The sequence below is a fragment of the Pygoscelis adeliae genome, unplaced genomic scaffold, assembly GCF_000699105.1.
Source record: "Pygoscelis adeliae isolate BGI_AS28 unplaced genomic scaffold, ASM69910v1 Scaffold216, whole genome shotgun sequence".
Lineage (NCBI taxonomy): Eukaryota > Metazoa > Chordata > Aves > Sphenisciformes > Spheniscidae > Pygoscelis > Pygoscelis adeliae.
In genome coordinates this window covers 2,430,288-2,452,840 of record NW_008825073.1, presented here as the reverse complement: position 1 = coordinate 2,452,840, position 22,553 = coordinate 2,430,288, and the positions used below count along the sequence as shown (strand labels likewise).

The 22,553-nt window shown below is 36.7% G+C and overlaps 1 protein-coding gene across 1 annotated transcript in view; it reads left to right on the top strand.

Annotated features, from left to right (window-relative positions):
* The window catches only part of DACH2 (dachshund family transcription factor 2), a 170,231-nt gene that overhangs the window by 79,753 nt on the left and 67,925 nt on the right, over positions 1-22,553 (top strand). The window contains exons 6-7 of the mRNA XM_009326650.1: positions 18,264-18,419; positions 21,248-21,420. Coding sequence (XP_009324925.1) covers positions 18,264-18,419; positions 21,248-21,420 — 329 coding nt within the window. The remainder of the gene's footprint in view (positions 1-18,263; positions 18,420-21,247; positions 21,421-22,553) is intronic.

The window sequence follows — 22,553 nt, the reverse complement described above, 5'->3', positions numbered from 1 at the left end:
AGGTGGGTAGTCTATGTTTTTAGCTCCTTTAAAAAAAAAACAAAACCCATAATCCCTAACTGTATACAAGAGCAGCAATTTATCATCATTTTAGTTACAATTTTGAAAGACCAGCAATGTTGTTTCAGACCAAGAGTAAATGTACCTTTATCAACCAGAGTGTGTTAGAAATCTTTAATTTCCATGGCTGCGACATCTTTTTCTCAAACAAAATTCTTACTCTTAATTTCTTAGAAGCTTAATATAAATTCATAAAATCACTAAAGAATATTAAAACCTGGTCCATTTAGTCATGGAGAAGAAAGTCTTGTTGGCACCATATAATTGAAGGTACTAATTTGTCCATAATCTAAAGGGAAAATGCATGGATTTTTAGTACGTTTCAAATGCCATCTTAATGCATGTATTATCCTGGAAATGTAACCAATATTATGTCATCTGGTAACTAACTAATACGTATTTTAGGATGGCCAGTTTGTGTGTTAGTTTTTGCAGATACACGTTTCATCTTGCACAGAAAGGATGCACATCAAACTGTGATGTTTTCTTGAAGAGAAGAGTAGGTAAGGCTTTACCTGAACCATTCTTGTAGCTGAAGAAGAGACCATAATGTAGGATAATGATCCTATGTTGTGGATAAACACTCTAGGCTGTACCCTGCAATGTAGTATGTTGCGGCATACAGATCTAGGTCACGTAGTAGATGTGGTTTAGCGATGGCAGGGTGAGTTCAGGACAGGCCGTTTCACCCTGCAGTTTGTCACTGCCTCTGGATCTGGTCTCTGTATTGCGGTTTGCAGTGTTTAGGATCCTAGGAAAACAGCACTTTCAGACTTGTTTTCTAATCCACACTCTCAGTGAAGCAAGACCTCTGCCAGGGTCATGTCTGACTGATAGTTGTCCAGCTTAATGTTAGAAATTTTATAGGCTTACTAATCATGGCCATTTTTCCTAATGTTTAACCTAAGTCTTCCTTGTTACAGTCTTTCCTTGCTGCTGCTGCTGTTTCTGTACACTGTGGGTATGGAGAACAATTTATTCCTTTTTATTACTGAACATGTCTTTTATCTAGTGAAGACTATTAGTGAGTCTCCTATCTGTCTTCCCTTCCCTACGTTAAACAGGCTTGCTCTTTTGAACGTGCCTCATACTGATGGTTTTCTAGGTCCCTGGTCAGTTCTCACTGCACTCCTCTGGCCTCTCTCCAGGCGATTCATATCCTGCTGGTTCCCAACTCAACACAATGCTTCGGTCAAGGCTGTGCCAGTGCTCAGTGCGGCAATGTGTAACAGGATAGGGCGAAAGAATTTCTCCCAGTCGTACATACAGCTATCTTCTATAAACGTGTGAAACTTATTCTCCTGACGTTTCCTGGAAGCAGGATGCTGCTGACCTGTGTTCACCTGCAGTCTGCTATAGCCGCTAGATCTTTTTCTTTTTTTTTTTTTCTTTTATTTTTTTGCAGAAGAGCTACACAGGCAGTCCAACCCCGTTCTGAATTTGTGAGGATGGCTATTCCAGTCTTTCATCTGTCCTGACCAAATTTTCACATTATATCTCTTTTAAATGTTCACAAAGGTTTAGATGAATTCTAATAAAGATCCAGAGTTTTGGCTAGATTGGTCGATTCTGCTATGTATACTTATGATATAGACTCTAACATGCTAACATCTGCCCTTGAATGTGAAGCATTTAATTCAGCTGAGTTTGGCTATTTTATAGTTCATTCTATCTTTACAGGTTGACGGGAGGTACATTCTGAAGGTAAATTAAAATTGATAGTTGAAACTGAAAATCAACATTTCCTGTTTAGATCATGTGCATTTTTTAAGCTGTACAGAGCCATCTGCAATTAATGCTCTTTGTTGTATATCTTCTGTATTTACAGTATATTTGACAATAAAACCTTTTTTGACATTTAATCAGCAGCAGAGTTGTTCCACTCTCATTATATATTCATGAACTTTATCACCAAGACAAGACATAAATGTTGAGCTTGCCTTTAAGATCAGACATGCATTGATATTTAAAACCTAGAAAATTGGGAGGTTTTGTGTCTGTTCTACATTTGTACAATATAAAAATGAGAATAGATTCTTCTTTTTAAGACAGTGCTCAGGCTACTGTAAGGATGGAGACAGCTGAAACTTCGGGACTAGTGAAACTTCCAGCATACCTGTATAAGAGCTGTATATTCAATTACTAACGTCCTGAGACGTGAGAGGCTGCATTTTCCCCTTTTCCTGTAAGGTGTATGATATTAGTTAAATTGTGATTTATTTTCTCATATTTCACATGGAAATTGGAAAGGTAGTCAGAAGAAGTGTCTTGCAAATTCCTATGGATCTGTTTTCTGATTGGCTGTCTCTAATAATTTGATGTAAGGGGGATTCTGGCATTTCATCCTTGAGAAATATTCCCCCTCATTTGCAGCATCTCTTGTATTTTTCTTGATTTTGGCAAATTAGGTACTTTTTGGAAGTTGAATCCAACTTTATTCCCATTCTCTGTAAAATCCTAGATCCAGGGAGAAAAGTCCTTTAGAAAACACTAGAGTAGCTAGCATGAGTAAGATTTTTAATTTTATTTTTTATAAATACCAAATGTATCTGGGTATATACTATATGTTAAATAACATTTCTGTGTTAGTGAGAGATTGAACTTTAACAGAAAAGTGTTATCTAAACAGAAGGGTATTTGTATGAAACTTGTTGGTATCTTATATTTAGGAGGATAATCTCTCATGAGCCTCTCTGAATTTAAACTCAGTGATTCTGTCTCTAGAAGAAATATTTGCATTGTCCTATTGCTAGCGACTGATACTCATTCTCTATCCAACTAACTAACAGCTCTTCTTTCTTTGAAAGTGCCTTGAATAATTACAGCCCAAACCCTGCCCCCATACTACGTAAATGGAAAATCCAAGTCATCGGATAGCAGTGAATCTTCGTTTTGGATTAAAAAAAGTATTTTATTTATTAGATGCATTTATGGCACTGAAATAAATGGTTGGTGCAGTTACACAACATCTCACCTTCAAAATTTAATCATCTACAAATGCCATTTATTTTTCATAAGCTCCTTCCCTTTTAATATGATTCATTAAATAACCTCTTTTTTTTTTTCTGCTGTTCATCTATTTTGGATGTAGACTCCAGGCATTTATTTCCCCTCTGTCTTAACATATGGTGTGGTTGATGTAAAAATATTTAAAAATAATGTTCATATTATTTAAATAATTTCAAATTTAAAAGTTTGAAATTGCAGATCTATTCTGCTGTAACTTACTTCTTACAGATTTGTCCTGGAATTTTCATTGAGGCTGATTTCTTTACTTTTCACGAAAACTTGTATTTTCAGTATCCTTCCATTTACAGCACATGTAATTTAGAAAATTCCCCTGTAGAGAGGAGCTCCTCCGGCATGCAGCAGAAGTTTTTGCAACTGGTAAAAAGCCGTACATTCCCACTCCCCAGCAGGGGGGGGATACTGATGGAAAAAGATACCTTGGTGTGTGTTGCTTTACTCTCCTGTATTTGGTTGTAGCTGTCGAACGGCTCTGAGTCACAGCAGTTTGGGAATAAGGCAATTTCCCTTCATCCTGCTGTTGAGCCTATCTTTTGCAGAGTCATCAAGAGCTGAGGCTCTGTAGTTTTACATGGCTTTTTCTGATTCAGTGTGTGAATTGATAAAGAGGGAACTTAAGAGGATCAAGATGAATGATTTTTTTAAGGGTTGCTGATAGCCAATAGACTGTCTTTGCAGATGCTAGTATTTCCTCTCCTCTGTATGTTTGCAGACAAATGTGGTCTGAATTCAGGGATTGAATTTGAAATTTGAAGTCTATGTGTGGCAGCATGTGAGGTATGTGACAATAGCATGGTCTAGATAGACAGTTGCCTCACAGCTCCCCCCCATTTTTAGTTATCTTAATTGTATACATGCAATAACTTCTAATTCAGTGAAGACTAGCAATATTCCACATTAGCCTGTCTGTTGAAATCCATACAGTATACTATAAAAAAGTCATTAGTTTGGTAATATCAATTTAACAAGTTTTAGCTCATTAACCTTGACACCAGCAGTGCTGGAGAGAGGAACCTTTTGATTTTGTTGTTCTCAGCATATACCAGGGAGCTCTGAAAATCTGTTGAAATCTGTGGCTATTATCCTCCATCATCAGTTATAGCTGTGTGTTAGCTCCTTTATGCAAATACCATAGCCACAAATCAAATCTTTTCAAGTTGACTTTATAGATTGGAGTAGCGTTTATTCAGAAAAACATTTTTTCCATTAGGAACTTTCTGTAGTTTTTAGATGGTCCTTTAACAGCATTACCAGCTATTTCCTATGTTTCACTTTTCAGATATATACCATTCCAACACCACTTTTAAAAAGCTTACCTGAAGTGCGGCAGATGAATATTTGTGATAACATTTTAGTAAGCCAAGTAAGATACTAACTGCAGAAACACTTCTTCAGTTACTTCTTTTTGCTTTCCAGGTTCACTTTTGAGAAATCACAGTTAACCTTTGTAGTAATGTTGTTGGTTTTGAGCTTTAGAAATCTTATATATTTCTGCTGTAGGTACCATTATCAAATAGGAAAATGAGCAATCATTTAAAAGTAGGGTACAAATAAATAAAGAAAAAACTTCAGCAGTCAAAAAGCTGTTGTTTATTGTATACTTACTTTTATACTCAAATTGGATGTGTCTGAGTTTTAGAATTGAGAAGAGGTAGAGCAGAACTCATGTTTAGCCTTGTAATACAGCTATAATCACAGAGGCATTTGTAAAACAGCGAGAAGGGATTCTATAAAAACACAATGTATTTTCTCAGGAACGGCTTCACTTAATCCCTTGCAGTCATCGTGAGTCTGTCACATTTTATGATTTGGGGATGGGATTTTGATGTAAAGAGAATTAGCACCCACCTCTGAGGAAGGGCTATATGAAATGGAGGAAAAAAAAAGAGGGACTTATACAAATGTTTTAATGTGGAAGTGGGAAAACAAAGCAAGACAAACATGGAAAACAGAATATTTCGTTTTCAGCTCTTTGTTCTACTCATGCCAGTGTAAAACTTTTCAGGTGTTTATTTCTGTTTTATCACCTGCCTTTCCTTCGTTTTCTAGCTTGCTCAGTCAGAAACTGCCTTTTACTACCTTTTAGGTTATGGAAGTATTCTTGAAATTGCAATCCTTTCTGTGTCCGGTAAGCTGTTGAAGTTAGGGAGCAGATTTGATCCTTCTTCTCCTTTTGCCTGTGCTTAAGTGGGTCACTTTCCACATTTTGGTCTCCCCATTGCGTTGTGGTCTCTGCCCTTTCTGAAAATCCCCCTGACCTTTTCCCTCCTGCCTGGCCAGAGCGCGTGACCCTCAGCCAGCAGTTTTCTTCATACGGCACCTAGTGCCGTCGCTGCGGGTGAAGGACACGCTGAGGCGTAAAGAGATCAGGCAAGTCCTGCAACGGTTTTCTCAAATGCAAAATAAAAGGCAAGTGCTGGATTGGGCGTTGTTGACTATAGCAATGCTGACACACGTCAGGAGCACCCACAGAGACGCATATTTTGGCTTTGTTTGAGAGCACTCAACCCTGTGTGATCCCAGGAGATGGAGGCTGCCAACGTGAGTGTCGGTAAGTGTGTACAGCTGTGGTGCAGGTGTGAGAAGGCAGGGCAGAGCTGGAGGGAGCCGCTGCCGTCTCTCCAGCCAGGACATGGGCATTTGTTCCCAGCACAAGGCCAAAGCTCTGCTCAATGTGACTTATTTACAGTGTGCGCTGTACACGGTCAATCACAAGGTTAAAGATTAACTTGGAATGCTTTGATAAAGTGTCAAGCCAGAAGATGGGCAGCAAATAATTGTACAATGTTAATGAGAAGAGGGTTTCAGTAAAAGACCAGAGGTGTGATATAGGCAATTTGAATATTGCAGACTAATAAAAAAACCTGCTGTTCTTGAACTATATGTTAAAAATTTTAGTTACGTAATGAACAGTTACCTCAGCCAAATTTTCAGCTTCAGTAAGACAAAACAAGGTAGATGTAAACTTAAGTATAAACTACTCATAATTTTCTTTTCTCCTGGCATGTTTGCCTTATAAAAAGTGAACTATTTTTAGTCTTTTGTAGAAATGTAATCCAGAATGAAAAATTACATTAGATAAAGCTAAACTGAAATTTTGGGTGACCTCTAGGTAGCAGGGAAGAGCGCAGTGGTGAGGTTGAGAAAGGTTTTGCATATGCAAAAAATCAGGAGGAGACATTGTACTTTGCAGAAGTTCTGTGAGTTTGAAAAGGGATAATTTCAAATGTTTTCAGCTTTTAGAATATACCAAAGAACTGTACTCTACAATACAAAGCAACTATGTTGAAAATTCATGTTACAAAATAAATCTATTAAATTGTTCTTCTAAGACTTTTAAATTTTTCTTCCAAAATTTACCAAAATCCCTTCTATGCTTTGGAGCTAGGCTTTGTCTTTTTCTAAAGAGCGTTTTTCAAGTAATGCGTAAAATAATTTTTTAAAATAGCTAAAGACAATATGGATGCAGGAAAAAGTGCAATTTTATGAAGTCGTTCATTTAATACCTAATTCAGATAGAATCACCTGTATATGAAAGGAGAAAATTCACATGTGGTGGGTAGTTAGGCAAACCTGTCTGTAAGCCAAAACTACCTCTGTAAATACTGTTTTTTTTTCTAAAAGGGATCTTACATTATTTGACATTTATGAAAAACTGTGTTTGAATCTTAAGTGAAACATACAGTGGCATTTCTTGTGGCAAATGTATTTTTTGTACATTTATGTTAAACTATATATGTGCGTGTTTTTATATGTATGAATGTATCTCAATATATTTGAAAGAAGAACTACAAATCACACTGCAGATTTGTACCTTCTAATTTGGAGGTTTGTAGTCTGACCATGTTCACTTTGGATTTAAATACCTTTCAAGGTATTCAAGCTTGATTACTTGGCCTCACCTGAATAATATAGCTTAGAAATAAGGCTTATATCTGGGTAGCTGTCTTGTATTATATTTATGACTAAAAATCTATCGCTTCTAAGATCTTTTGTAGAGTAAAATGTGTATTGTAGACATTTCACTTAAGGTTTTTTGACCAGTATTTTTAAAAGCTAGCACAATTAAAAAAAATGGAGGTCCAGCTGCAAAATGTGGGGCTAGACTTTAAAGAATCCGTATTTCAGGGGGATCATGCTCTGGGGTTGTATCCAATTACATGGATATTTACAGAATGAGACACCAAATATTGGTACCGAAGGCGTCCCAAGTTGTGGAACAATCAAGGCTCTCTGTGGCACTGAGGGAGGCAGAAGCCTTCATCCTTTTGGTCAAAACCAGCACCAGGGCTATATACCACTGCCAAATGAAGAGCTGTGTTTTGAAACAACAGATACTGTTCCATAGGTGTGCTGTTAGAAAGTGCATTGCTCTTTAAAAATCTCAACAGTGAGTATGATTCTTTTTCTTTTTTCCCTTTTTTTTTTTTGAACTCAATACTGCCTAGAATCACAGAAGTTAAAATCATATCTTCAAGCTTCCCAAACTAAAGAGCTTTGGGAAGAGTGTATTTGTCATTATGTTTAATTTGCACATACCTCACCAAAGAAAAGGCCAGGGGAGCTAGGCCGAGAACACAGCTGTACAGGCAGCTCAACTAATTGCCTCTCCATCCTCAACCTCATTTATCTTCATTTCTTCCCAATTATACCAAATTATCAATAGTCTCTGTTGCATCAGAGTCTTAATCCCCTTTATTCAGGCAGCATTAGATAGTGGCAGATGAATTCTTGGAGGGAGTCAGGGTAAACAGCCATGAAATGCCACCTCTGGCAGATGGCATTGCTCACAAGAAATGTGACAAAACATTTGGAATTTGTTACTAGGCATTGGTATGAGAAGGCAAGCTGTCAATATTTTTTTAAATTATAATCAAGGTGGTGCATACTTATACCACAAGCAGAAATGAATCCTGTCCAAAACCTCAAGCTTAGTTAAGTTCAGCTTGGCACTATGCTCTTGTATTTTGTTGCTGAAGACTCTCACTTTTTCTTCTTAAGAAATATTTTCACTTTATCTGGTATTAATATCAACATTTTAATAATGTTTGTTCTGATGATAGTTGTTATTTATGGTTTTGTATACCTCAGAAAGAAATACTAATTTGAAGGCGTAGAATATCCTTTACACAATAACAAATTTAGGATGTATTTTCTTGAATAGCTTCTTTGGCACTGTTCATCTTCTTTAGGGGTTTGATCCTGTTCCTTAGAGAAGCTAATGCAAAGCTCCCACTGATTTTCATTGAGGAGAATTGCACTAGAGATTAGATGAGAGCACCTAACGGCTAGGTTTGCTGAATGAGAAAAATACTCTGAAAATTGATTGAACGTGTAAGATATCCAAGTGCTGTGGTAGGTATATATTCAGCTATTACTATGAGCAAAAATGAAAGTAGTTTTTAAAGGAAGTACCAAGTTGGCTGCTAATATAGCTCAAGATCTTTTTGAGTGTTATTTTTAAACTGACATTAAATGAAACACGGTAGATTTCACTGCTGACCTTTTATGTGAATTAGGTTTACTCACAGGCTCTCCTGGTTTTGGCAGCATTCTAATTTTTTTTGAAAGTCAGTAATAACTTAGTGCAAGGAATCGAATGCCAGATATAAAAAATGGTGCATCTTCAGAATTAGTATATACTTTGCCAATGTTCCCCATACTGACACAACTTGTTGGAGCTGTGCAAGTGTCTGCACATACTGATCCTTCATGGAAACTGGGGCTTATGACAGTAAATCTCCTTGGAGAGCTTCTACACTCATTCAGCTTCAATATAAAAGGATGTTAGGCGTCCCTTTCGCAACCTCTCATTCTCTAGTAAAATCTCCAATGTCATTGAGTTCTTTGTAGATTCTTCAAGTTGGCAGGGGTTTGGAAGATTGTCTAAATGGGTATGTATCAAGTGCCACAGTCTGTATTTAATTCTTTCAAGCCATACTTTATTTTACACAGAGTTATTTTAGTATTAGAAGTTTTTGAAAAGATTATAAATGTATAATTCGTTTATGTCACTACAAATTAACCCAGAAGATTGCAATCTGTAACTTGAACTGTTTGTAATAATTATTTCAAAGAAATAGTAAATGATAAATTGTTGAAACGTGAATGATCTGATTTTGTACCATAGTGTTAGCTATCTGCTGTGGATGTCAAGACGTTCTCAAAGCCTCTCAAAATCAAACTAAACTACCTGGCTAGTTACAGTCACAGTAAAAATATACAGTACATGTATCTCAGTGGTTGTTTCAGTGAGTTGTTAAATATGGGAAAATACTAAGTAATTTTTAAAAAAGGCAAAAAACGCTTGGTTTGTGGTGAGTGCAGGTGTCAATGATTATCATCATTGGAATATGAATCCTAGTTCCTTGCTTGCTGGCTGCTGTTTTTGAGTTTAGAAGGATGTATGTTTTATCCTTTTTGGCAGCCAGCCCTACAAACTGTGTTCAAGATCTGAAAGTTAAGCTGTTTTATTTCTGGCTTGTGCATCATCAACAGTAATAAAAACATGACAGACCAAAATTTTGACCTTATTTCTATCTGTGAAATGCACGTGTTTCTGAAGACAGACTTTGGTCCTGAAGTAGAAAACAGTTAATTTTTTTGTTGATGGTCCTAAACCAGAAGAGGTATCATGTACTAGTACAGTATTGTTATCTTTGTATAGAAAAATAAATAGCAATAAAGTCACTTATTACTTAAATACGTTAGCAATAACCATTTGGAGTGCAGAAGGGAGCAGTTATGCAAGAATGAACCATAATCCTGTGGTTACATTTCAAAATAGTATTTGAACATTTAAAGGTTGTCCTCTCTTTTGAGTTCACCAACATCATGTCTGTTGAAATAATGATCTGTGCAGATTTTTGTAAGCCCTGTTTTGTCAAAAGCACGTTCGGTAAGCTGTCAGGGGTAGGGGCCTCCCTGACCCAACTTCCCAAGAAGAATGTCAAGTGTCTGCCCATTAGCTCAAACTTGCTGAGGTTCCTACAACAGTACCTTGAGTGACAGAGAATAGAAGTCATTTATTATCTCTCAGGAAAGGGATTGCATGTGCTTTTGACATTGACATAGATCCAAAAGAAAGTTTAGGTTTTAACTCTAATTCCCTAATTCCAAGAATAATTCTGCACGTTGTATAGAAGAAACTGAATAGAGATTTATTACTTATTATTTCACCCACTACAAGAACTAGAAGACATCAGCGGAAGACAGCAAATGCCAAGTTAAGCCCCCAACAACACACCCATGAATAACATGAGGTAGCTTTTCATACAGTGCATAGGCAAGCTGTGGAACTCCTTGCTACAGAATATTGTAGATGCAAAAAATGGACATCCATTTAATTTAACAGAAGAAAAATCTATTAAAGGCTATTAAATTCAAGGAAACTAACTCTGTTTCAGGAAGTTCCTAATACATAAATTGTTGGAGAGTATTCTGGGAAATTCTCACTATAGGTTCTCTCTGTGTTTAAACTCTGCAGTAAGTATTGCTTTTGGCCCTTGTTGGAGACAAGGTATTAGACTAGATGGACTGTAGCTGTTTGTATGCAATCATTCTGAGAGCCATTATTCTTGTAGTTATATTGCCCCTCCCTCCTGAAATACCATGACTAATTTCCATTTAGGAAGCCATAAATATCTTAACTGTTGATATGAAGATTACAAGCTTCCCCCCCCTTTCATTATCACATGGTTAACTGTCAGGTAACAAAGAAGCAAAGACTTCATTTATTAATTATCAGAGCTTTTCTCCAGCGTGTCGCTTTCCTTCCTAGCCAAGAAGCAACTTGTCTTGATTAATATTTACGCATGACTAAATCAGCAAAAGAAAAGAGAAGAATGGGTACAGGTAGCTAACTTTGAGAAGTGCTTTTGAACATTAGTGTATTTTTATGAAAAGTATTATAATAGTTTGTATCTAACTTTCTATAAATATGATGTTTCATCTTGCTAAATCTAACTTTAGTGGGGTGCTTTGGTGGTATAAGTTGAATCAGCTGACCCACTGAGGCGTGTTTGGTATTTTGAGTTTAAATGAAGATACTGCCACTTGGAGCAGTTTGTGTTTTTATCAGACTAGTCCCTTACATCATATTGCATTTTCTTTCCTTTTCCTGCATCTCTTTATTTGTTTTGCAACATTTTTCCCATTTTTTAGTATTAGTTACTTGAGGAAAAGGCCATCCATATTTTAGTGATTGTCTACAGAAGACTGTTTTGCTGAAAAGATTTCATTGCTGCAGCCAGTAGTTCCTCTACACTGGTCTTAGGAAATAGGAGAAAACACCCTGCCGTATTTTAGTAGCCATCAGCATTTTTGTGTATGCAATTTGAAGGGATGAATGACCCAGTCTGTTGTTAGAAAGAGAGAGACAGAGAACAGGTTTTATACTGTTATGAGTCTTTGACACTGAGCACCTGATTTGAATTGTGAGATTTTGTTTTGACTGGAAAGGCCCATTGTAGCACAGTCTTACTTTCCAAGGTAAGTGACAATAAGAAGACTTTTCTGGTGTTGTGCTTTAGCACTATAATCATCAATCATAATTTGGGAACTTTAAAATACATTGTATTTACCACCTTCTTATTTCTTTTTCTCTGTTCATTTTAAAGGGAAAGAACTGATGCTTTGGGAGGGATGGTTAGGTTCCTAAATAAATAGTACGTCTGCTTTTATCTTCTAAAAAAGTGTCTTCCTGGAATTAATTGTTCTTAATTAAATTGGCATCAAATATTCTGACATATTCCCAGTTATCTTCAGTATCCTGTTGTTGTGAAATAAACTTTGATTTTGCTGTCATTAAGACTTTTCGAAAAGTTTAGAATTTATATTCAGATTTCAGATGCCTTCTTATTGTATAATTATCAACAGATTACTTCACCTAAGTTGTGACAGACATATTTTTTAAGTATGACTGACTGATGGACAGATTGGGAATTGCTGAATTAATGGGCACGTTTCAAAGCTTTGGCAGGGCTAAGCACTAATTACATCTGCTGAACCACTTGATAAGTTTTTGGAAGTAGCCCAGTAAAGCCATCACTGGATTTCTTGAGTTTTAATATCTTGCCCTACACACTTTCGTGGCTTTCTTGTAGGGCACAATCCAGAAGTTGATATAGCCAAATACACACAGCTAAACTAATAAATGCATTAAAGCTTTAAATGCATTGCAGATCTTCCATTTAGATTTTCAGATGGGTATCATGCTTTTGGGGGCTGATTAAAAATCTCATTCCTGTTTTAAAGTAAGAAAGTTTATTTGGGGGTAATAAGGGACCACCGCTTGTGCGATCTCCATAAATGACATCATCTACTGCCAATATGAGGGACAGAATTTGGGGTTAAACAGGTCATAATGCTGACCCAGAACCATTCTATGTTTTTCTGACAGGAAAGTGACAGTTTACCAGGAATACGGCCCGGATGGTGTCTTCCTATCCTTACTATAGTGAGATTCTCGGTTTGTCAGATATGACAAAAATTGTTTTCTGCCTCATTTTCTCTTCCTGGGACATTCAAATGTTGATACCATGAATGGAGTTGACAGAAAGTTGTAGGCTGAAGTGTTTTCAGCAGAGGATATTCTCCGTAGGCCACAAAAGTGACCCTTTTTCCCAGTATCGAGGTGAGATTAGGATATTGGTAAAAGCAAATCGTCTGGGACACCTGAAGATACTGGGGCTAGGAATGCTGGCAAATAGGCCCATGTTGTTTTAGGAGTACTGGGGTTCTAGATCAGCCAAAAAATTTCAAAGGCCTTGTGTGTGCTGAACATTTATAAAAGAAGTTAGAGGTGGTAAATACTTTGAAATTATCAGTGCTGAAATAGCAATGCACTGAATACTTCTTTTCTTTGCAGCTGATGTTATGCTTAATATGCCCAACAGCATGAAAAATGTGTTTAAAAATAATTTCAGAATAAAATTGGACAGTGAAGATGGTATTGCTTTTAACAATTTGAGTTCAATTTTTCAGAAATGTATCACAAGGAAAAATAAAATGACAGACATAGATTGAAACAGTGTGGTTGTTCAATTCAAAGGTACCTCTGACAGAGTGGATTTCATTTAGCTAGACCAGACAGTTTTAAGGCTGATAAAATGAATTTGAAACCAAATGAAAAGAAGCTGTCACCAAATTGAACTTTGATTACTTTCTGGAGATCTTTCAATACCTAAAAACAAGACACTAATTTAATCTTCACAAGTACATCTTCACCAAAAAAAGTTTTTTGGGTTTTGTTTTGAAGAACACAAACGCACAGAGAGGTTTAATACTAGAAAACATGTAGCTTTAAGAGTTCTCTTATAAAATTACTAAAAACAAAGATGGGTGAGAAGCAGCATTTTCAGAAAAACGGAGCTGAGCTTATCCCTTGCATTTCCTTCAACGAAACAGAATGAAACTTAAACAGAGGCACTTTGCTTACAGACATGTACGTGGTTGTAAATAACCTTGCAGTGGATCTGTGAGTACAGTGTGTATCAGCAGCAGCATGTGCATGTATTGCTTAGGCTGATTTCCCCTATTTGTTTGTGTTACCTGTGATGTAACTCCCTATGCATCTGAACTCGTCTCAATTCACTGTTCACAGGGACTTGAGAACAGAGACATACAGAATTTGGCAGCTGGGCTGTAAAATGGCATTAAGGGAATGCTTACCTCTCACTGCATTTTAATTTAGAAGTGAATGAACTGGGGTTTGTTACATTAGTTTTGCTTTTGCTTAGTTGAACATAAGTGTAATTCATGCACTGATAAATAAGTTCACTCAAATAACCTGTTAAGCCTGGTAAATACCAGACTTTAATTATTAAGTATATTGTAAATAACTCAGTTCCTCTTACCCAATCCATGTAGTGTCTGTCTTTATGTGTGCCCTTTTAAACACACACTGTGTTTCTGGGCGACTGTGCCCAATGCAGACAATCAGGCCTTTTTTTTTCATCCGTATTGTGCATTTAGCTGCAAATCTGAAAGCAAAACTGTACACCACACATTTGCTGCGTGGCCTGAGCTGGATGGTTGAAGCAGATCAGACCTTTTTTTAGCCGCTTCTGCTGGGCAGCCAATGCATTCTGCAATCTCGTAGGATGGCTAGCCAGCTAATCGCTCTGCCTTTTTCGTCGCACTTTGGAGTGGCTACGTTAGGGAAACCACAGTCTGTGCTTGCTTCTGACAAGCATCAGGAGCGCTGGAAGATGGAGGTTCTTGTCTCTCTTGCCCTTTTTTAATGCTGAGTACAATCTGTTCTGGGACAAGATCGACTATAATGCAAACAAGATAAGGAAAAATTACCTTTTTGTCCTTTAGTTTTATCTGTTGGAGGGAAGGTCATATGGGTAGTGGGTAATAGTGTTAAACGTAAAGCTTTTTGTAAAGTGTATAAATGATGTATTGGCATTTTGACAAATCAACAGACTTCTGAGTGCTCTAATAATATTACTATGACACTTATGAATCAAGTTACTAATCTTTTAAAATGAAATATTCTTTCTCATTTAAAATAAATAAAAAGCTATATTTCCTTTCATATACAAGAGGTAAAGTCCCATTGCTGTTTTCTGTTGTCTCATTTTCCTTAGTGTTGTATGTTTGCTTTCTTTTTTGATACATTTTTTCCCCTTTTGTTTCATATATACCTAAAAGTAATTACTTGAAGTCCATCTCTCTATATACAGTAGTACGGATCATTGTTTAATTATAGACTCCTCATCTTCTATATTAAAAAGAGTGAGACCCTTCACTAGCTTAGCGTGGACAAAGAAATTATTTTTTCCTAATACAAATTTCTTCAAAGACCAAACCTTTTGAATGTAATGAGAGAAAAAAAAAATTGACTCCCATAAATTTATTTTTGTGGTGTATTGCGTGATTCCTATCATAAAGTTTCACTTTTAGTTTCACCTGTAAGCTCATCATACCAAAGACAGGATTTAGAATCAAAACATGACATCTTTGCCTTATTGATGGCACCTGTTTGGACAAAAAATGGCAATGAAGAGAAAGCTCCTGAAAAATTGGGGCTAAACCTAAATTGGAAGTATTAAGGAAGATTTACTTGTTATAGATGTATTCACTTCTAATTGTTATGGTAACAAAGAATTTGAAAATATGCAGTGATATATATGTGTCAAATACGTATTTGCTGATATAACGCACTGACAACGGTGTTACCAAATAAGAAAGTGTGTATGCTCAGAAATGAATACTTCTTTTAAAGTTGCATGACAGTAAAAGGACTGAATATATTACCACAGGTTTGCATTTTACATATTTGGTTTATGATGTGAATCTAGTTCTGTCTTACTATTAATTTGTATGTAAATTTTTCTGACTGTATGGGAATAGATACTGCAGGGAAAGATGCAAGTTTTCTTTTAAAACTATAATTTTTTAGCCGTGCGAAGGGACTTGTGGGTAGGATGAATTGACAGTGTCTGTGGTATAGAGCACAGGAGTAGGACCCACGAGACCTGACTTCTCTTCCAGTTTCACCATTAGTCTACCAGGTAACATGGAGGAAGTTGCTTCATAATTCTGCACCTCAACTTTCCCACTTGTAACCTGGAGATAATCGTACTGCCCTTATAAAACTCTTCACAATTGAACAGTTCTAGGTAAGAAGTTCTAATGATTATTTTCTTTTTAAGAGACTTGCTACTACATAGTATATGCAGTCCAGATTAAGTGATGAAGCTGTTATCTATGTGGTGTACTGCAGACTACAAGGTACATTTCATTTAACATGCACTTTTATTATACATCATGCACTCAGCAGTATTTTTTTTCTTTCTCTAAGGAGAAGTGATAGGGAACGTAAGAATACAGGAATGGTCTGCAGAGATAAGTGTATTGCAATTTATTCTTGTGTTGCTGGCACTGAATGCTGGAGCAGATTTACAAGTGGAATTTGCAGGAAAAAAGTTATTATTGTCCCCAGGTGTAAGGAAAACTGGTCCAGTGATTTGGACTGTAAGGCATAATTTAAATTTGGTTTCCTGTTCCATTGCAGGTTTCCTGTATCTCCTTAAGCAAGTCACTTTTCTTCGCAGTACAATTCTCCATCTGTAAAATAAGAATAATTGTACTTTCCTGTGGAATGTGCAACAGTTGTAAAGCTGGGCACAGAAAGCTGATAGGGCACTCTGATACTACAGCTTCAGGGCCACAGAAGTGTGGTGGGTAGATGCACGAGGCTTTGGAAAGACGAGAGAAACTTCCAGAAATAAGTAAATGAGCTAAGAGTTTAGACCATCTGTGCCTGGGGTTGGAAGTATTGGAGAACAAACAGGGTGAGGAAGAATTTTACATGAAGAGTGCAGTTTTTTCTCTTCTTTCAAAGGTCTCTGACAAACTGTCTTGTGCACAGTTTTCCTGGCCACTGCCCTGATAATGTGAAGTATGTACGAAATCTATTTCTAAGCAAAATATTCATGCCAAGGTACATGTCATATGTGGTTTTTGAGGAAGAAGAAAGTGTGAATGTTGAACTCAAATTTACTGAAAAAGCATATGGAGAAAAATAAAACTCATTGGGTAAAATCAAATGCTAAACATTTCCTCAGAAAATCTTTTTTAAATTGCACGTTTAACTTGAGAAATACTTTACTGGATAATACCACCTCTGTTTCACAATAGTCAGAATGAACAACTTCTATACTAAGTATCAGTCAAATGTTATTTGAAAAGCTGATATACAGTATATTAAGTAACAAAGATGCTGACACAGCCTTAACTGTGGTAGTTCTAATTACTGCACTATGCCAGTGCATGTTATATTATATCACATGGCATAACTTAGTGTATCTTTCTTTGTCAATGTATTACTCATCTTTTTACAAATTACAAATCTTTTATAGGAAAGTAATTCATACTTGGACATAGTGCTAAAATGATGGAGTGATTTCCTTTTTTCTCAATCATTGATCTTTCAAACTTTTTCATTTAGCCATATTAATCATGTTTATTAGCTAAGTGTTATCATAAGGAATGGAATTTTTCTGTTACTTTCATATTCAATTAAAATGTGTTTTGCTTGCTGCTTCTATCTGCTGCATCACAGTAATCTATTTACTTATTCTAATTGAAATTCTTGTTCATAAATTCAAAACAAAGTCAATACTGCAGTTACACATTTTCATATCAATCTAATTGAAAACATGGGGCGTACCTGAGAAGGGAGTGTACTTAAAATACCTTTTTACTCTAGAAATGTTCAATCTAACTTTTTTAAGGTGGTTTCTTTTGTGGACCAGATGTGTTTCAGAATTCGCTAACATAGTCTACTTAACTGCTGTTTAAAAGGAACGTGTTGTTACTCAAATGTGTACGTGTAATACTGAAGAAAACCACAATCTGTAAAATTGCTGCAGAACACCCTCTCTTCAGAAGACCAAACAGATATTCTAGACCAAACACGAGTGCTTAGTTTGCTATACTGTGCTTCTGTTGTAGACAGTAATTACTGCGCATAATAGGTATCTGGACTCTTTAAATTTAAATTCCTGAAAACCGATGATTTCCAAGCCCAACCTAATGCCTGGCTTGTTTAACCTAGCAAAGTGAAGTGTTTCACTTAGGACATCCCCAGGATCAAACCCAGCAGTGGAGGAAGAGCTATTTAAGCTCAGAGATAACATAGCAGCAGGTTGAATTGTTGTAACCTGTTCAGGGATGAATTTAAGCTAGAATGGTAATGAGCACTGGAGTGAATAGCGGGAGCAACTCTAGTAGGATTAACGGAGGTGAGAGACCTGACGAGCCCGAGGATGGACACCGATTAGTCTCTGGCAGGGACTGGGTGGTCTGATTCCCTGTGATAGCAGGAGATTGTGATTCAGTGTCTCAGATGTTCCCTTTCTGCTTTATTTACTTAATTGTGACTGATGTTTACTTGGGTGATTTTATCCTTAAACATTTTGCTTTTCCTGTTTCCAGAAACTAGTGTTATGAAGGTAGGTGTTGCTGAAAGTTTCTAATCATATTTTTTGCCTGATGCATATCTATTATTTTATGAAAAAAAATTTCAGGTGTAGGTTTCAGGTGCTGTGTTTGTGCTAGGTGCTTAGCTATGGTAAAGAGTATTAGCTCGTTGCTAACCAAGCACAATGTCTTTTAAAGAAAAGTATATGCCCTTTATGGTTTGTTTCTACCCTGTTTTGCAGGTGGGAGTGAATCCTCCTGGGATAAAGACAAGCTTCAGTCTCCCATTACAACAGGATCACAGCACAGCATTGGTCATCCCACACTGTCAGGGCAGTCGAGCCTTGGAAGTGCGCACCCACTCAGTCCTCTCCAGCAGAATCACCTGCTCACCAACAGTACGTACAGTGCTTTTATGGTAAAAATAAAAAGTACATGGAGCCCTGCTTGGAGGCTAGGCTTGCACTCCTTCCCAGCCTCCTGGAGGTGGGGGAAGTGGATGGGAGACACATGAGCGACAGGAGGGTCAGTCCTCCCGCTGTCTGCTGCACTTGTGCATCATGTCCAAGCCACCCACTGGGAGACAGCCGCCCTCTTTGAATAGTCACCCACTGCTGGGTTAGGGACTGTCAGTCCTTAGTTGACATTTCCATGGCCTGGACTGAAGGGAAAAATAACCATAAAGTTGCTTAAAATTTTAGTTACGTGAGAAAATTCTCTTCCAGGTGAAAATGCTGACCACTAAATAAAAATGTGAGAGCCAGGAATAAACGCAGAATGTCTATTTAAAAGCAAGCAGAAGCAATCCCTCTGCCTTGTTTTGCCTTGTACCTGCCAGGTGTGGCAAGGTCATCCATTGAAGCCAGCTATCCAAAGCAACTGGAATAAAATGACACAGATAAAGTTTGGATTTGGAACTTAAAGCTCGCTTCAAACCCATCTCTTTTCCTTCCCTTAGGAAGGGGGCAGGTGGGAAGCCAGCAGTTCCTTTTCTCCTTTGCACCCAAGGGAAAGTTATTCCAAGAAAGATGTTCAGGATTAATATTTGAAAAATTAGTGAGGAGTAAAGTTAATTCTGACAGATGATGATGGGTGAAGACTGCAAATCTCACTGTTTCTGAATTCTTGTTATTTGTTTAAGCTCTTCATCCTCAAAGTTTTGAAAGTTGATTTTTGGTGTTAGTTTTAATGGATGAATTACATCTCTGGCTCCTTTACACAATTTTAGGAGCAGATAGTTGCTTGCTACCTATGTAGGGCCCCAGACTTGAACAAATCAAAGCTGTTGAAATTACTCCTACAATATGGGTCTGCTTTGTTCATGGGAAGGTATGGACCTGAGCATTTTGGGTTAAGTTTCAGGAGTTAAGAATCACCAGATTGTAGGACTCAAATTCACTGTAGTTTATCCTTTCATTTTATATTCTTGCATAATTCAATGCCTGTATATATTTTACATACCAGGATACTGTGTTCTTTGCTGTTAAAGAAAACTTTAAAGATCTTTTCCAGTAGATTTTGTAGTACGCAAATGTCTATAGGCTATTAAAGGGTTTACTGAATGTCAGACATTATGTCCAATGATTTGCAAGTGTAGGATATATTTTCTTCATAGTCCTCTGAAATGTTTGACGGATTGTGTCTTAAAACTGGTGATGTGCTGTTAAATTCTGTTTGTAGTTTGCATTTAGTTTGCATGTCAATTGGACTTTAAGTAGACATACAACTCAATGTGGCCAGATGGTGTCTGGGAGTTTTGGAACTCTATAGAGTATGAGGAAAGATTATTGGGCTGTTAAGGGAGATATGCAGGGGAACAAAGGCTTATGGATGTAAGCACTGAAGGGGATTGTCAATATGGTTTAAAGTGAAGGGAGATGTATGTGGGCTTTGCTTATTACCTATCATAATTAATATTGGCATGGATCATCATATAAAATACATAGTGAATCATAAGACATCACAACTGTTGATCATGATATACTCAAGCTAAACAGAAATAGTGTGGGAGCTCAGAATATATACAATTCTGCCTTTCGTGGTGGGCGCAGTGGTGTTTTTGTATCGCTATAGTCAAATTGTATGGGAATAACATAAGCTATATCAGTCAATGATATTTTTTATTGTGGGTTCTGTCATACACCAAAATGGTGACTGGCCTTCTCATTTAAAATAGTTAAGATAGAGCCAAAGGTTAAAAAACTTTTAGAAATAATTAATGTGAATAACATATGGTTATGACTAGCTATATGATTATGTTATATACTACTTGTACCTGAATTTTTTTATGAGGCTTTCTAATGTAAATTTCATTTAGAAAAACGATAAGACATTTTGTATGGCAGAATGAGTCCTATTTTTTCTGACAAAAGGATTTTGGATGCCCAAAGGTAGCTATCTCCAAGGGGTCTCTCTAAAGAATTCTTAAATGCAACATAACCTGAAACAATTTTTTCAGTGAATTGATGTCTTGGTCTTGCTTTCCACTGTAGTCATTACTAAATACAACAAGTAATACATGTGCTGAAATAGACATTAATGACACACGAGAATCCAATTCTTGCTAGCAGTAACATCACCTTTTTGGCAATGTCAAGATCTGCAGGTTGGTCCAAATGAATTTCATACCTTCTTAAATTGTTTTATATGCATAGCAGAAGACAATTTAAAGTGACTTTTTGGAAATTAAAACCTCTGGCAACAATTTTAACCTCTCATTACATGTTCCAGTTCACAGACCTTCTGTACGGTAGTTCAGTAGTGTCTATAGCCCAACCCATGGCTTTCTGTATTCAAGAAATAGTCCTAATATAAAAATCTAGTCTCAGATTGCTGTATATGTGAACTAATAATAGTAAGAGGACTTGGTAGGAGTTACATTGTCAGCTAAAATGGAAAAACATGCAAATATCTGCATGTTTTGTGTTGTTTTCTTTATTGCTCTTAATACAGAGATCACTGAACTTATGCACTGTTGTATATTCATTTTGCTAATATTGTGTTACTTTACAGCTGTATGTTTTGAATGTATTATTTTATTACAAACCATACAGCCTTTTCTGGAATACAAAGACAATTATTCCCTATGTAACATCAAAATTATTAACACATCATAATTTTGAGTTTGTCTAGTCAATGTTCCAGTAGAATATAGACTCTAAAAATTAAGGTGTTGGGTTATAAAATGAGGGACTGACACATATAACCTGCCCGTGCTCTCTTTTAGGGATAGACCTGCCATTTATGATGATGCCCCACCCTCTGCTTCCCGTCAGCCTACCTCCCGCTTCGGTTGCAATGGCAATGAATCAGATGAACCACCTCAATACAATAGCTAACATGGCTGCAGCAGCCCAAATGCACAGTCCTCTTTCCAGGGCAGGGGCCTCTGTTATAAAGGTAAGAGTCATCTATGAGACTTAAAAAAAAAATAGCTTTTTGTGGCTAACAAAAACATTTACAGTGACTTTCTTAAGGAAGATAACTAAGAGGCAATGAGCTTGTACTGCCTGTAGCACACCTGGTCTGCTGTTCCTGATAGTGCTTCAGTCTGAGGAAATACTCACGAGTACAGTCACGAAGTTAGGATGCTCTGCTCTATCTTCAAATCTGTAATGTAATTAAAAACAGATACTAACACTCACTAGAGGCTAGGGGAATAAGCAGTGCTGCATCTGTTAAAGCTCAAAAGCTATTCTAAAATGTTGTTTAAAATCAAACTTAACGTTACACTTAAAAGAAAATGCTTTAGAACATAACAGGAACTCTGGTGTGGTGCAATTCTAGAACAGGTTAATAGCAGAGAAAACCATCAGAAGTACCTTAGTGAGTGCAGTCTCTGGTAGTCACACCTAAATCTCCTTCCGGCTGGATAAAACGTGTTTATACTTTTGAAAGGTTTCTGATAGTCTCTTCCAAGCAGGTTGTTAAGAAAATTCCATGCCTGTGTGGAGAGGTGAAGTCCTGCCACACACTAAACAATGTATTGAAACAAGAAATTTTCAAAGTAGAAGGATGTAGGATCAGTGCATGTGAAGGATTGGTGCTATGGGATTCTCTAACACAGTGTGTCCTCTTTTTATTAAGCAAAAATGAAAGGTCTTATCACTAACTTTTGTGTGCATTTGCATGCACGTGCATGTTTCTTGCTGACAAAATAAAATTTTGTCAACTTTGAAAGGTAGTTGTTTTAGTCTGTTTTTCTTTGTTTTTAAATATTTGAGTCTATAGAGCCATCTGTTCTGGAAAGTACGTCGTCTTATTTTGATATTTATGCTCATTTACACTCATGTATCCCCATCATTCTAGAATCCCAAAGTTCTGAGTTGCTTTATTCTATTAGTTTTCACTGATTTGCTGAACTTCATCTCGTCTCTTTATTGTAAAACATCTTTGTTATAAAATATCATTATTCTATCATTGAGAAAGTTACTGTTGCCAATATTACAGGCCAATTGTGAGAATAAATTAGTTAGGATTGTGTTGTACTTTCTATTGTCACAGCTTGCCACTGCAGGAAATTTTGTTTCTAC